The 15,753-nt window shown below is 42.2% G+C and overlaps 1 protein-coding gene across 3 annotated transcripts in view; it reads right to left on the reverse strand.

Moving 5' to 3' along the window:
* Positions 1-3,656: 3,656 nt before the first annotated feature.
* The window catches only part of aplp1 (amyloid beta (A4) precursor-like protein 1), a 31,358-nt gene continuing 19,261 nt past the window's right edge, over positions 3,657-15,753 (reverse strand). Inside the window, exons 2-17 of one of the 3 annotated variants that reach the window (XM_061775982.1) lie at positions 15,225-15,404; positions 14,123-14,252; positions 13,002-13,114; positions 12,721-12,899; positions 12,330-12,652; positions 11,930-12,057; positions 10,119-10,193; positions 9,879-10,037; positions 9,675-9,803; positions 9,315-9,414; positions 9,040-9,207; positions 8,934-8,954; positions 8,523-8,581; positions 7,672-7,737; positions 7,446-7,589; positions 3,657-6,699 (exon numbers count right to left, since the gene is read on the reverse strand). In XM_061775982.1, coding sequence (XP_061631966.1) covers positions 6,598-6,699; positions 7,446-7,589; positions 7,672-7,737; positions 8,523-8,581; positions 8,934-8,954; positions 9,040-9,207; positions 9,315-9,414; positions 9,675-9,803; positions 9,879-10,037; positions 10,119-10,193; positions 11,930-12,057; positions 12,330-12,652; positions 12,721-12,899; positions 13,002-13,114; positions 14,123-14,252; positions 15,225-15,404 — 2,076 coding nt within the window. In that variant the 3' untranslated portion in view covers positions 3,657-6,597. The remainder of the gene's footprint in view (positions 6,700-7,445; positions 7,590-7,671; positions 7,738-8,522; positions 8,582-8,933; positions 8,955-9,039; positions 9,208-9,314; positions 9,415-9,674; positions 9,804-9,878; positions 10,038-10,118; positions 10,194-11,929; positions 12,058-12,329; positions 12,653-12,720; positions 12,900-13,001; positions 13,115-14,122; positions 14,253-15,224; positions 15,405-15,753) is intronic. The other 2 variants (XM_061775983.1, XM_061775984.1) reach the window with 2 other exon arrangements.

Raw genomic sequence — 15,753 nt, forward strand, 5'->3', positions numbered from 1 at the left:
AAGTGCTAGAGGACTTGTTTTTTGTCAATGTCTTTATGTCCCCAAAGTGTTCTGTAAGTTGACTGTCTGTTGTACTAGAGCGGCTCCAACTACCGGAGACAAATTCCTTGTGTGTTTTGGACATACTTGGCAAATAAAGATGATTCTGATTCTGATACGTGTCAAGCTAAGGCTCACTCAAAGCCTTAATATAGCAATGGCTGCATTGTTGTTTCCATATGTTGAGGTAAAATGTGTTGAAAAAAGGGGTTGTGAAGATGCATGTTTTCTTAGAGGCTTGATGTTCGAGCACATTGTTTTGTTTTGTTTTTCTCCGGCTTTGTACCACCCCAAGAAATATTTAGTACCACTGTATCGACCAACATTAAAAGTACAGTAGCATAGTGGTCTCACATGCTCATTAAAAACGAGGCCTTGGTTTTATTCCTAGTAAGTATATTTAATATTTATTAAAAATGATCATATGTCACTGTTTGAATATAGGAAACTAAAAAACTGTACTTAAATAATCATATCATTGAAGTGCATTGCACTTAAAAGTTGGTTAAAAACTGCACCTAAATAAATCTTTGTAAAAGATTGCAAATGCAAATGTATTGTTCTTAAAACTGTAATTAACAAATGTACTGTATTGGATTAAAACAATAATTTTAAGAGACTATCATTATGCACAGTTCAGTCAAGATAATTCTCACATACTGTATCATGCGAGTGAGGCCCCCGTACCAGTAGTGGAACTCAAACCAGACTTTGAGAAACACTGTCATAGATCATCAAACAGGATGTTTATCTCTCTACTTTGATTCATAATCAAATTCATACTGTCTAGTGGAAGGACAAATATAATTCATAAAATAAACCAATTTGCATGAGAATGGACGTACAGTAAATATACACATTAAATCCCCAACCCCCCGAAACAATACATATTCAATTAGCTTTATCCACGCTTAATAATAATAATTTGTTATTTAAAAAAATCAATACATATATAAATATAAAATGAATTAATAAATACAAACCTTGGCTGCAGATGTTGTGAGAACCTTTAAATGTGAGAGTTGTTCAGTGTTTTCTTTTCCTGCTGCCCATCTGTTTTTTTGTGTGTGATCTGTTTCTGTCTGATAAATATTCTTGTTACAACACTAAGAAGTATAAATGGCTTCAATTATTTTTTTTATTTATTACACTACAAACATTCCATTAAGTTTGGTTGCCAATTTCTTATAAACAGAGATGTTAATCTGGGTATGTGTGTGACATTTGCGGGCTCATGCCACAAATTACCAGACAGCATGATCTCATTTTACTCAAATTTGCATTGATTTTCTGGCATGTTAAATGTCACCTGGTATTCAATGGGAAACTTGACTTCATCTAGAACAGCTTTTTTTCTCTCTTTCCTGTTAAGCTTCAATTGGCAGACGTGTGGCCTTGACCTCTCCTGAAAAATGTCTTGATGAATTTGGGAATTCATTTTTATGTCATTGATAGCAATGTGTCCAGGCCCTGATATAACAAAGCAGTCCCAAAGCTTCTGTACAGTTGGGATGTGGTTGAGCTTTTGATGGTGGTATGCGGTGCCTTTTTTACTATACACACATAAAACAGCTCAACTTTGGTTTCAAGTTGTATGTCACTGTGCATTCATTTGAGAGCTATTAATGCTAGTTAATTGTAAAGGGAACAAGAGTTTCATCCCGCACTTAAGGTACCACATATGGTTCTCTGGCTACACCTCTGTGCTTTCTTGAATGAATCAAAGGGTCGGTGAGCTAAACAAAATGCAGAGGCAGACTGCCATGTAACACACGTCGTGGTAAATATGAGTCACTTTACCACGGTGGACGTACGTGGGCTGTGGAGTTCTGAGGAACCACAGGTAACATGACTGATACTGGTTGCTAGACTGGTAAACTGTCACTGTACAGCCTTTTTTTTTCTCTCACAGTAATACAACTCAATGTCAGAGTTGTGGTGCGGATGAAGGGAACCTGTGCGGTGTTCATGACTGACACTTCTTTGTAATTTCTAAAGGAAATGTGGGGCCGCCCACTCACTAGCGCTAGTGATCACGTTGGTGCTCAGCATGTATGTCAAGTCTTCACTTGGTTCAAGTGCTGCTAGCGTGATGTTTGCTGATGCTTGTCACAGCATTGAGCACAGCAGGGAGTCATTTGCTGTGATGTCAAAGGAAACCAACAACACACACATACACACACACTCACACACAGGGTCCATTTTTGTTAAAAACGGCATTCCCTTATTTTATTATTAGCCACATTGTACTGACCAGCCAGCACAGAGACAAGGGCTGATATACTTCATCGTAATAAGTAAGATAACAGTTTCTCCTGTGGTCTTCATCATAACACTCTTCTTTGCTACTCTTTTGTGGCGGCAAGACAAAAGAAAAAAACAAAAACATACTGAATACTGCGAGACTTTTACACTTAAGCCTTATCCGCATAACAATCATTCCACATCAAAAAACAAAAATGTCAGTAATTTTCTAAAACTGCATTAATTTTGTACGAAATATGACTAAGTTCCCTTGAGAACCCTGTACTTTGCCATTGTATTATTTTCTCAGAACAGAATCGGTGACAAAGGGTCAGCCTTGGCGGAGTCCAACCCTCACTGGAAACGAGTCCGACTGACTGCTGGAAATGCATACCAAACTCTGACACCGGTCGTGCAGGGAACGAACAGCCCGTATCAGGTGGTTCGGTACCCCATACTCCCGAAGCACCCCCCACAGGACTCCACGAGGGACACAGTCGAACGCCTTCTTCAAGTCCACAAAACACATGTAGACTGGTTGGGCGAACTCCCATGCACCCTCGAGGACCCTGCCGAGGGTGAAGAGCTGGTCCACTGTTCCACGGCCAGGACGAAAACCACACTGCTCCTCCTGAATCTGAGATTCGAGCTCCCGACGGACCCCCCCTGTCCAGCACCCCTGTGTAGTTGGAACACACCCTCTGGTCCCCCTTTTTAAAAGGGGGGACCACCACCCCAGTCTTCCAATCCAGAGGCACTGTCCCCGATGTCCACACAATGTTGCAGAGGCATGTCAACCAGGACAGCCCCACAACATCCAGAGCCTTGAAGAACTCCGGGTGAATCCCATCCACCCCCGGGGCCTTGGAGCTCGTGGAGCTTTTTAACCACCTCGGTGACCTCAACCCCAGAGATAGGAGAGCCCGCCTCAGAGAACCCAGACTCTGCTTCCTCATGGGAAGGCGTGTCGGTGGAATTGAGGAGGTCTTCGAAGTATTCTCCCCACCGATTCACAACGTCCTGAGTCGAGGCGACTTGACAGGCACCGACTACCTTACGGCCACAGCTCCGGTTGGCCGCCTCGCCTCGGTTGTGGTGAAGAAGGAGCTAAGCCGAAAGGATAACCTCTCGATTTACCGGCCGATCTACGTTCCTACCCTCACCTATGGTCATGAGCTGTTTCCAGTTGTTTGAGGAATTAGAGAGGAAGAGATGAACATGAAGCCGCACGATTGTCCCAATTAGATGCACTGTGGCTTCACAATGTCCTGCTCCGCTGAACGACATTAACTGCGTCAAGTGTCCTGAATGTGATGCATCAGATACAGAAAAAAACCTGCAAGTGACAATCAATGAAAAAAAGGAACACAACATTTTATGGGTCATTCAGTTTTATTACACTATCAATTAGCTTGGTGTTTTTTTTAATTATTTTTTTCCTCCAGCCTCCGATTGGTTGCAAGTATACATTTACACAACAGAAAACACTTTTTTTTTGTCAAATTAGAATATCTGCATCTTCTTGGTGTATGGCTTTGATCAAAGGATCATATGGGGGGGAAAAACAATTCTGTGTTGGTACAGAGCCATGTTCGTACATTTTCGTACATCTGTGCGCAAGCCAGGGATACCCATGAAAAGCAATCCTTTGTGTGGAATTGTTTGCTGATTTTTTTATGACTTGGAGGCAAAATGGAATGCAGTACTTGTCTGCCACCAGCAGAGGCGCTGTTGATTCAGTCCCAGCTAGTTTGCCGTCTAAAGAAGCGCAACAGCAGTAATGAGAAGTTGAGCTATATCCACGAAAACATCAGATATGACACAACTCAGGGAAAGGTCGGCTAATCTAATCCCATCTGGACCGCATACAGAACAATTTGGTTGGCTTGTGCTTAGTGCCTCACTGTCCCTCCCAATTAGGCTGTGTACACCTGACTACAGTTCACATTTATCTTAAACATGTCATCGTTTTACTATACAAGCTCCTAAAATGACACGTGAAAAGCACGACCCTCGAACCAAGTGATTATTACGCCCAGTATAAATAAAAAATACAATATAATTACATCCAAAACACAGCATTGTAAAAGGCAACAACGCAGCAATTAAAATCTCAATGACGTTTTTAATATTTCACAGGGAGAGAATTGAACAGAGGACACGTATAAATGTGATTGGGGGTAACTACGGTATTACATACCTTACTACGTCTGCTAAATGCTGGTAGGGAACCCTCAGTGATGGTTTTTGCGATCAAAATAAAAACAGGCAAGCTTATTCTCATCTATGGTTTCAGTAGTATCATTAAACTGTGGACATTCACTAACATAGCTGTACAAATTATACAAAGGCTGTGACCCGTCGTAACACAACCCGCCTCGTCAAACACCATTACAACTCCATCGTGCGTTTTTTTTTTTTTAATTTTTTTTTTTTTTTTTTGCAATATCTCCAAAAAGGGGGGTTATCTGCACATCCTGCCACGTGACTCTCTTAAGTGGCGTCATAAAATGACACACACGGAGGAAAAATGTATCAAAGCATCAATAGAGTGCTAATATTTCCTGTTAAGATGTCAAGACGAGTAGCTTAATGACATACTATCACTACTTATAACTACGTGTGCTGTGTTTTTTAGGATTGTATACACACACTGACACAATATACTGCACTCAGTATTATACACTTTCAGCTTTTCAATTCCTCTTCCTTGACACTCACCTGACACATAATGAGCAGGCTGCTACAAAGGGATGACGTGAGTGTCAATGCATGTCGCGTGTCCTAACGTCACTACTCTGGGAATGACAGCAGGGAAAATAAACTAACTCAGGGAATGGAGTCTCAACGTCTACCTTAAATACATTCAGAAAGAAGTTACTGTGTCATCTTGTGCTGGTTTTTTACAACAGTCCGTTTTCAATCAGCCATGTAAGGAAAATGCGTCTCCGTCTCGTTTACAGCACAATGCACTACGTTGATGTATTATCCGTTAACATCAATGAGTCATAAAAACGTCTACGAGGACGTCTACTATTAGGAGGATACACTTGAGCCCGGAATTCATCATCCCCTCAACAAAGTAAATAGGAATCTTCTGGTTGGATTGACACAAGAAAGTGGCAAACGACAAAAAAATCATTTATACTGTCCAAAATTATTCAGACTCGTCCTCTTTTCAAGCATATCTAATGTTTATACGTCCGTTCAACAGCACTTTTTCTCATTCGGGTCGCGATAAGCTGGAGCCGACTCAGCTGATTTTGACTATTTTCACTCACTTTCACAATTTAGTCTTCAATGAACCTCACATGTACGTTTTTGGAATGTGGGCGGAAGCCGCCAGTACCCAGAGGTCAAAAAAGGTTACCAAGATCCCTTAGAATGTTGCACAAGTATGTGTTGTCAAAATGTAAGAAAAAATAGGCCTACAAATAAAATCTGATATTTTAAATATTAAAACTGCTTAAAGTCAATTTCTGCTATATCCATGTCATTTCCAGGCAGAAGATATCCATTCGACAAATAACTCATCATCTAAACGGGGTTATGAATAGTTTTGGGCCCAACTGTACGTCCGATGATATTTACAGTATCCGTTTGGAACGGCGACTTTTTAAGAAGTGACGGGAACAACACAAATAGTGACAGCAGCCGAGTTGTCATGCGTTCATTAAATCTATGTTCTCTTTTACAGTTAGTTAGCCTGCAGTACAAATAAACTTAATTAGGCTAAACCGAATATTTGGCTGTATATTTGCCAATTTAATAAAAGCGAGTGTTGAGGGATGTTTCTGAGATTTAATTACTTTTTAAAATATCATCTATATGACCTCATTGGAAATTGTGGAGATGATGAAGGAAAATTTAGTTTAATTGGTCAATCGTGGCGCTAAATGAGGCTGAACAGGCTGCCTATCACACTCATCTACACGGATACACTATAGCTACCGCGACACAATATGAAGTCGAATATGGAAAAATAATATCATAAAGCATTATGCGCCATTCCGTTTCTGGTGTGTCAGTAGGTCAAGTCATGCCACTCTGATGATTGTTTCCGTGGGAATATTTTCTACAGTATGCAGCAGGATCTAATCCAATGGAGATTACATCAGATGAAGTGTAATATTTCACTATTCACATTTTGGTAATGATGACTGATGTAGTTGGTCATTTACAATAGGTTTGGACTAAAGACTGAGCTTATCCAGTTAATGAATGTGATCTCAATGTTGTCAATCCATTACAGGCGGTGTGGTTGGTGCGCCTCCACGATGACAGGATGAAACCAGCGCTCGACGTGCTACGAACTCAGTTCATCTGCTCGAAGAATTTGTACGTGGGGTTTTCGTAGCCGTGGTTTTGCATTTTGGTGAGCTGTCGTTCTTCTGGGGTCAGCATGGGGTCCACCTGCTGGGGACATACATGAGCTCAATCCTCACACGCAAGGAAAGACGCTTTACCAGCGAGAAACAAGCAGTGGAAGTGGATGCTTGAATCTCTTCAAAATGTCATCAGATCAGGTTATCATTTTATGTGTTTATGTGGGATGCAATTATGCAATGAAAAGATGAAAGTACTTAAATGATCATTTCAGAACAAAACAAAAGACCATATTGTCACCAGAAAAATAAGAGGGAATATTCAGAGAATTAAAGGCGTAATATTAGAGAAAATACTCGTCATGTTCCAAGAAAAAATGTTGGAAAATAAAGTTGTATTGTTACGCGAAAACAGTTGAACTTTTGCGAGAATGATGTCAGAATGCTACAATAAAAAGGTCGTAATGTTACAAAAGAAACTAATAGTCACCGAACAAAGGAGTAATATTAGAGGAAAAATGCTATGATAAAAACATAGTTGGAATGAGATTTTTTTTTTTTAAATTTGAGAAAATAGTCATGTTGTTATCAGAATAAAGACAAAACGTTGCAAAAATTGTCAGAATGCTACAGTAAAAAAAAAAAGTAAATAAATAAATAAATCTTAATATTACCAAGAATCAAGTTGCATTGTTTGGAGGAAAAAGTTGTAATATTAAGAGAGAGTAACTTTTTCAATTTTTTTTCCCCCTGTTGTTAATCGTTCAACCTCAGCAAAAGTCTGCACCGGACCAAGTACTTTTCTGGCGGCTTCACGTGGCTTTCCTGGGGTCCTACCTCGACGATGCCGTGGCTGATGGTGCCGTAGGGCTTCCTGCGCACCAGCAACAGACTGATGACCATCACCATGGCGATGGCCACGGCCACCACCAGTAAGCCCACCATGGCGCCTCGGTTAAACGTCTCCAAGGCGTCGGGTTGCTGCGGAAAGAAAGACGCGACGTGACGACCGTGCGCTTGGCAAATTTGGTGAACATTGATGATTGCGCCACGTCACTCTTACTAGTTCATCTCTCTCGATCTCGTCAGGCTTGTAGACAACCTGCTTGAGTTCGACAGAGGTGTTGATCTAATCGGGAAAAGAATGTGCAAGAACATATAGACAATTATTAGCCTTGGGTCGAATAATGCTTTAAAGTGGACATATTATGAAATTGGACTTTTGAATTGCGTGTATACTGATACTGTAGTTGCCCACCCAGCAAGTGTGAATGTCAATCAGCCTATTTCTGAAAATGTATCTGTGAGTGAGTGAGCCGTTCCGTACTTCCGCTTCAGTTAGCCAAATTGGTTATTTAAAATGTATTTATTCATTTTTTAAAATTCATCTGCCTTTATTTTATGTATTTGTATCTTTTTAAGAATTAGTAAAATTGCACATCTACATTGAACAATCATATTTATTTATGAAATAACCAATTAATTAATTCTATCCAAATTCTAAATAACATAAAAATAGTAAGTCATTTTAGTACTAAAATAAATAATAAACTGTTTTACTTACACATAAGATTTGCTAGATTTGTCGGGTCAGAAAAGTCGCTAAACACAGCAACAAAGTTGCAAGTTTGGCAACGCTGAGTACGCTCGCATGCCCTAGCTCTGCCCACGGTTGTCATGGTAAAAAAATCCATACTCGGCATTTGTATGAGACAGAACAGCCCAAAACTGATTCGATGTGAACCAGAGTCTCACAACGACTGTCGCTGTAATTCTTTATCATTTGTGTATTTTGACAGAAGTTCATCAAATTTTGATTGACACCTGAGAAACGTTTTAAATCATGAAAAAAATTGCAACGTATGTCTCCTTTAAATATTAGTTGCATTTTAGACCAAAAAAAAAGAATCTGACCTTTTCCTCATATTCATAAGTAGGAGCCCTCTCAGATGTGGCATAGTCATATTCATCTCCTGCAAACACAAAATCATCATCACGTTGAGTAAAGAACACCAAACCTTATTCACTAACTGTTCTTATGAACAAAGTTGTTAACAAAATGCTCAATTTGCCATTTTTCCAGAAGCACGCGGCAGTGATTTGTTGTCCTGCATCCAAACTACTTGGGTGGCAAAAAGAATTATACAGGATAGAAAGATATAAGACAGGCCAGCACAGGCAATTATAGGATTTAAGTGAAGTGTTAATGAGCGCTTTCCCCCCATTGTTACTGAAAGTTGGTAAAACACCCTCCCTTTACCTAACCCCCATCCGTAAGATGGGTAGCTAGATCGATAGCTAGATAGAGACGGAATCCTTGCTCACCTTTCTTATTAGACTGCGGGTCTGTAGCGACAAGGAGAAAAGACAATGTTAACAGAAAAAACAGCCTATGGGGCTCGACTTAACAAGCGGCAGATACAGTACATACCAACATGGGGAGGATACGGCCTGTTCTGGAATTCTCTGTCCTCCTCTTCCTCGTCATCCTTCTCTTCCTCGCTCTCAGCTGGCAGAAGCTCCTCGGTGGTGTGCGTCTCGGAGAAGGACGTAGTCATGAGCTCGCTGATGTCGCCCCGCTCGGCTCGCACCAGCTCTTCTACAAGGAACACAGAAGGTAAAAAAAAAAAACATGGGTGAATCTGATCTTTAATGCAACCTGAAGGTTTTTTTTTTCCAAACCCCCAAAAGAACGTTTGATCATACGGATATCATCACGGAGCTCCTCAACCAAGATGGGATCCTTGTAGAGCAGCTCCAGACTCTGGTTCATCCTCTCCTCGATCACATGCAGATGTGTGTACACCTGAAAAAAGGCAATTTGCAAGTCAACAAGGGATTGCGTTTGACAATGGAGGTTCCCCTCTGGAAAAAAAAAAAAGGAATAACCTTGGCTCTGTCGTCAGCAAACTCTACCTTTAATCGCAGCTTCAAGAAGATGAATAGAACCTTTAGCTTGTTTTTTTATTTTATTTTATTTTGTGTTTGAATCTGTTTATTGAAGCGACACCAAAAGCCCGTATAGAATTTTCAGTAATCGGCATTACATTTCAAAGCGTCACGCACCTGGAATTTCATCTGCTCAGCCTTCTGCGGGTCGACGGCCACGATGTGCTGGTAGTGCCTGAGTGTGTGTCTGCGATCCTTCTGCTCGGCGGCCATGTATCGCTTCAGAGCCTGCAGCACGTGCTCCGGCTGCAAGGATTGACGGGAGTATTTCAGCGCGGCCATTTGGCGACGGTGCATTTTCTACGCCTTCTAACGTCTGACCTGCGGCTCGTCAGACTGGACCGCGGCCAGGTAGTTCTCCAAGGCCAGCCGGCGGTTGTTGTTGAGGATGGACTCCACTCTAGCCAAATGAGTCTCCACCAGCCTCTGCCTCTCGCCCGCCACTTGTTCCTCAAGCGTCTGCAGCACGGACTGGAAGTGCTGCGGACGGAGGATGACGGAATAAAATCGAGGCCATGCAAGCAGCTTCACCATTACACCACCTGACATATTCAATCTTACCTCATTTATGGCTTGCTGCTCTGACTTTGGCAGATCCTTGGACTCGTTGTCTGCCTCGGCCCACTCCTTCATGATCTAAGAAATGGAAAGATTTCACGTCAGAAAACAGATTCATGCACATTCATTTTTTCCATTTAAACTACATACTGAATGCATGGTCCTAGACTGCCTGCTTACAATATTCAGTGAAAAGTTCATAATGACTCAGAGCCCGACAAAGGGGCATTTTGTTTTTGTTGCATGGCGGTGAGTTGCGGAAAGCAGGGTATACACGTACCGATAATCGGGCCTAATTTCAGCCCGATTCCCCCTTTTGCGATCAAAGTCAGAAAAGGCCGGATGACTGGATGTCTGCCTCGAAAAGATTATCCTGTTAAGAGGGATTTTTCTCCTCAGGCATTCATAAGGTGATAACCTTGTTTAATATTTCCAATGACAGCTCCTTCTGTGAGCAGTCAATCTAGATCAGTGAACTTTATGATTAAGTTTTCAAAATGATTAATATTATTGGACAAATTTGAAGAAACAATCTTGTGGAAGAACATTTAATTGTTCTGCCACTACAGTACACATCGCTGGCATAGATAACTGAACAAAGATACATTACAGTAATTGTAGTATTGTTTGTAGTAATTAAAAAAAAAAATGTTTTTGAGGTCTAATGCATCCTGGTAATTTCATCATCCATCCATTTTCTATAGCCCTTCTTCGTTTTTAAATTACATATTACTTTTTTTTTTTTTTTTACTATTTTATTATACTCCAAATAAAACTGGGATCCGTGTTTAGCTCTACCTAGCGATCGAGCGATAGACAAAAAAAAAAAAAAACATTCCCATGGGTTCCCTTTTTTCATATGCCCGCATTATTTGTATTGCAGTCACAAAATACACCGCTCAAATAATGTTCACCTTTGTAGGACAAAAATGATTTCATGATCCATGATAATGAGGTTAAAAATGAAGCCAAGCAGTTCAACAAGCCGTCAGCTGATTTGGAACAGTGATAAACAGTACTGCATATAAATGCAAATGTGGTCGTATGTATAATGTGATAACATCTCAAGCCTTCATCAAAACTGGAGTGCAACATTATATTACTCAGAGAATTACATTTTGTATTTTCGTATATTGGGACACAATTAGTCTAACTATAATAACGTAACTAGAATAACCTAACCACTCGAGTTTTAGCATTTGCAAATAGTGAGTAGATATTTATAGTCTCTCCTGTGGTTTACCAGATAATTGCCTTAAACATCAGTTGGCATTGTAATTACAGAGTGTACATTTAGTGGTTCACAAACCAACAAACGTTTGAAAACTCTGACTGTGAGAGCAGGCATCGCAGTTGAAGTGCTCAGCATATCGGCCTCACAGTCCTGAGAATTGCGGGTTCATCGAAGACTCTTATTGAAGAGATTGTCCATAGGTGCGAATGTGACTACCAGTAGTCGTTTGTCAAAATGCTACCTGTGATTGGCCGCTGACCAGTCCAGGTCAGTCCAGTCAGCCGGGATATGCTCCGGCTCACCCATCCAGGTCAGGTTGACGGGGAGCTGGCACCTATCGCGGGTGGCTCCCGAGTAAACCCTGGACTGGTTGCAAGTCAATCACAGAGCCAATTAGAATTGTCATCTTAGTGATCCGCATTTTAATTAGCTGCTCCTCGGAAAGCAGATCAAACTGGTCGAGGTGAGTGTTGCAAATTGGAGAGTGATGAATCAACAAGTGCGCTTGTGTCACGCCACCTGCCAGCTATACGGGAATAATTAGCCTGCTCTTTGTCTCCATGCAGCCTGTAAAATTCACCTCATTGATGCGGTTCATTCGCTGCTCCTCCAGGTCTGTTTTGGCACGCAGGAAGTTGGCGTGCTCCGTGTCATCCACTGGCTTCTCGAAATAAACGTCCACGCCATCTGTGGGTCGAGGGGTTGTCACTGCAACGAGGGCGACAGGAAATAAGAGGTTATTGCTTTCACTTTGGCTGGCTTTAAAGTTAAAATAATACTGTGCATCCGGAAAGTATTCACAGCGCTTCACTTTTCTCCACATTTTGTTATGAGGAGGATAAAAAAAAAATGGGGGGGGGGGGGGGAAATAAGGCTGTAACATCATAAAATGTGGAAAAAAAGTGAATCGCAGACGCACTGTATAGCGATAGACATGAGTAAAATGTTGTGCGTTATCAAGAGGGGATGATTACTAGTACCGCTGTCTCCTTTCATCAGAAGTGGTGACGTTGTGGTTTTGTAGCTTTTCTCATAGTAGGACGAGTCCAGATAGTCGGACGTCTGGTAGGGACCGGAGTCGATGGGGTATTCGTACTTCTCTGCGTTTCTCACTGCTACGGGCTCCTCCTCATCCTCCTCTTCCAGCGGCTCCTCGTCCACTTCATCCTCATCGTCCTCTTGCTCCTCCTCCTCCTCCTCCTCCTCATCTTCCTCCACCACCTCGTCTTCGTCGTCCTCCATGTCCGTCTCGTACATGTCTGTGTCGGGGGAGGGGCTCGGGGTGGGTGCTCTCACTTTGGCGCTGTGGAAATAAAAGGCGGTGATCATATATCTAAACATGCTAAACTGAATGCGTCAGTGGCATCTTACGCAGAATTGAGTGTTCCGCTATTCTGATGGCCAGCCAGGACTTCTCTTTCCTCCAGTTCCGCCTTAATGCTGGAGCTGCTACGACCTGGGCAGCATACATATTCCACCCCGCGGAAATTTTCTCCACAAGGCAAAAGCATCCCGTAACTGTGAAGCTCCAGATTGTCTACACTGCACGCCTTCAGGAGAAGAACGTGCAAGTCGTCATCGACGGTTCACCAACACATATTAAAGCATCACACGCACATGTTATTGTAGTGCACATCTTCCATGTATCTCACCTCCTTTGCAATGTTGTGCCAGTACACGTAACTCTCGCAGGCGTCCATCTTCTCCTGGTGGAGAAAACGACATCGGTCTGGAACCAGCAGGGCCTCGCTCACATACTCGCCTTCTGCACCAAAACGGAAATACACAAAGGGGCTCGGTGTGAGATTCATCCATCCACTTTCTAGCGCTAGTCCAGGTCTGGGTTCACGGGAGTCGAAAGCGAGCTACACACATACCGTTGATCAGGCCTAATTTGAGCTTCTTTCCTCTATTTCTCTCTCGCTCAAAGTCAGCAAAGGCTGCTATTAATTCACAAAGTTGGCTAACAACAACAGGGTCATACAGGCACAGTGTTGAGGGGGCACTGTCCCCCAAACCCCCCCCTAGCACCATCACTGGATCTGGCACCAAGGAATCCTCGCAGTCGGGTTTGTCCAGAACACGACAACCCTAAACCATCTCAAGATGCTCTCAAAGTGAAAGAATTGTGGTCCTAATCTAATGACTGGACGCCGTGTTTATCCTTTCTTTTCCATATCCTTCCACTAAAGACAAAGGACCGTTCACACCATCACTGAGTGGGAACAACCCACGCGTCGTGCGCGACAGTCAGGCCAGTGAACCACTACCATCAGTGACTCATTATTTGGCATATTTTCTCAAAATCTGGCCATTTACTAACAACACAGAGAGTACCAAGCATCTATTTGAAGGAGATGCCTATTTCTCTTCTTCTTACAATAGAAATGTGGAACTGCCTCACATTAACTGCTTCTATTTGCTTGTGCTTTTACTCTTGGTTCCTATTAATAATGAATTGCAGTTAGCGGTGGAACTAATACAATTTCTTGCCTAAAGGAGACGTAATTTCCTCCCCACACAATTTCCAACGCTCCAACGACCTGAGACAAATTCCTTGTTTTTTTTTGTTGACATACATAGCAAATAAAGAGGATTCTGACTCGGATTGTAATTGTGATGTAATCACTACTTGCTTTTCCATGATTTCCTCAATTTCACGAGGAAATCAATTTGATGCGCTAAGACGTTGTTTCCCCATACAACTACACAGGATGCATCGCAAGTTACACATTTGGATGATTTGTATGACAGTAGTCTGTTTGGTTCTTACCTAGGCAGCGATAGGGCACCACTATGAAGGGGCGCGCCTGGCAGTGGCTCCAGCCTTTCTTACACCAGTAAGGGATGTTCACGGGACTTTTTGCCTCCTCTACGTGGGAGATGGAAAGCGCTGGGTACATCTGGTGGTGCAGGGTCCATGCAGAGACGGAAGGAAGAGAGATAGATGGGGAGAGCAGAGGGAATATAGACAAGAGGAGCGGACAAGGGGACATTTGGTCAGAGGACGGGTTCAAGGAGGAGGGTCAAGTAATGGTTGTGGGGTGTCGGAAGAAGACTACATAAGGGAAAGACTCATGCACCTTTGTAACAGCAAGCAAGGCCCTCCGTCTAATGCCGCATTGGACGTGGCAGTGTTCCCGTCTTATTGTCTGTTCTTGTCTTTGACTCTTTCTCATTTATCATCTCATTGCTTTGGATAACTGGCAAAAACTGTCTTTCGAGGAAGAGGTCAGCAAATGTTAACGAATATATAACACATTAATAATGAGCCATCTAATAGCGCTACCGCTTCAGTTCTAAATATGCTCACTGTGGCCGCCAGGTGGCGCTTGGGTGCCCTTTCCTCTAAAAACAATTCTCAGGAAGTGGGTGTTAATTATGTGTGATTGTGCAGACTACGAGAACACATCAGGAAATAAGAGACGATAATGGAATGATAAAAACAAAATAGATAAGATAACCTTTATTAGTCTCACATTGGGGAAATTTGCAAGTATATAGACTATGTTACAGTATATAACATACTGTGTTATATAGAAATGAATTATTAATGATGATCTATAATCATTATGAATTCATTAATAGTTTATATAAAATCCATATATTTTACTGATCAAAGTTTTCTATGCAGCTCTGGACCATTTTACAAAAAGGCATCATCTAAAATAGCATCATCACTGGCGATTCCAAATGTTTCTGTCACGTCCGTTCATCGATAACCGCTTCATCCAACAAAGAACATGGATGTCTTTGATGTCTTTGTGTTTTTTTTTGTTTTTTTTTGTGACAGTGGTCTTTTGGAAAAGCAATTTCAGCCCCTCTGTACGTTTGACATATATTGAGGACTGACAACAAATGCTACCATACCATACCTCTTGACAGTAGGAGAGAATTTCACTGGGATCTTTGAAGCAGTCCTTGCGGCCTTGAGGGTCCGGCTGCCACTGGCCCGTCTGCGGGTTCATGTGCAGCAGTTGACGGCCACAGAACATTGCGATCTGAGGTTCTGCCACCCGGGGGCCCGGCCCCTTCGCCTCGCTCACGGACAGGGCCTGGAGAAGAAGGAGCGGCGAGAGAGGGAGACAAAGGAGATGAGGAGGAGTCGATACAAACCCAGTGACGGATGATAGTGAAGCTGATCCGGGGGCAAGCGGGCCGCACGGGTAGTTGCTAGATGCACTCGCGCAATAAACCCGGGGAAGTGAGGCACGGACCGATGGTGAGATATCAAAACGGAAAAGTTAAGCTAATGCACAAGAGAACTGAGCTTTAAAAGGATATCGACAGAACTCAAAGTCAAAGAAGATCTATTGATAGCTCAGTGTTTAAAAAAAAAAAAAAGAAGACCCTTAAGCCAATGACAAGTAAGAGCCAATAAGAAGCTGAGTTTATTGCCGCATT

This window comes from Phyllopteryx taeniolatus, chromosome 6 (genome assembly GCF_024500385.1).
Source record: "Phyllopteryx taeniolatus isolate TA_2022b chromosome 6, UOR_Ptae_1.2, whole genome shotgun sequence".
Classification (NCBI taxonomy): Eukaryota; Metazoa; Chordata; class Actinopteri; order Syngnathiformes; family Syngnathidae; genus Phyllopteryx; species Phyllopteryx taeniolatus.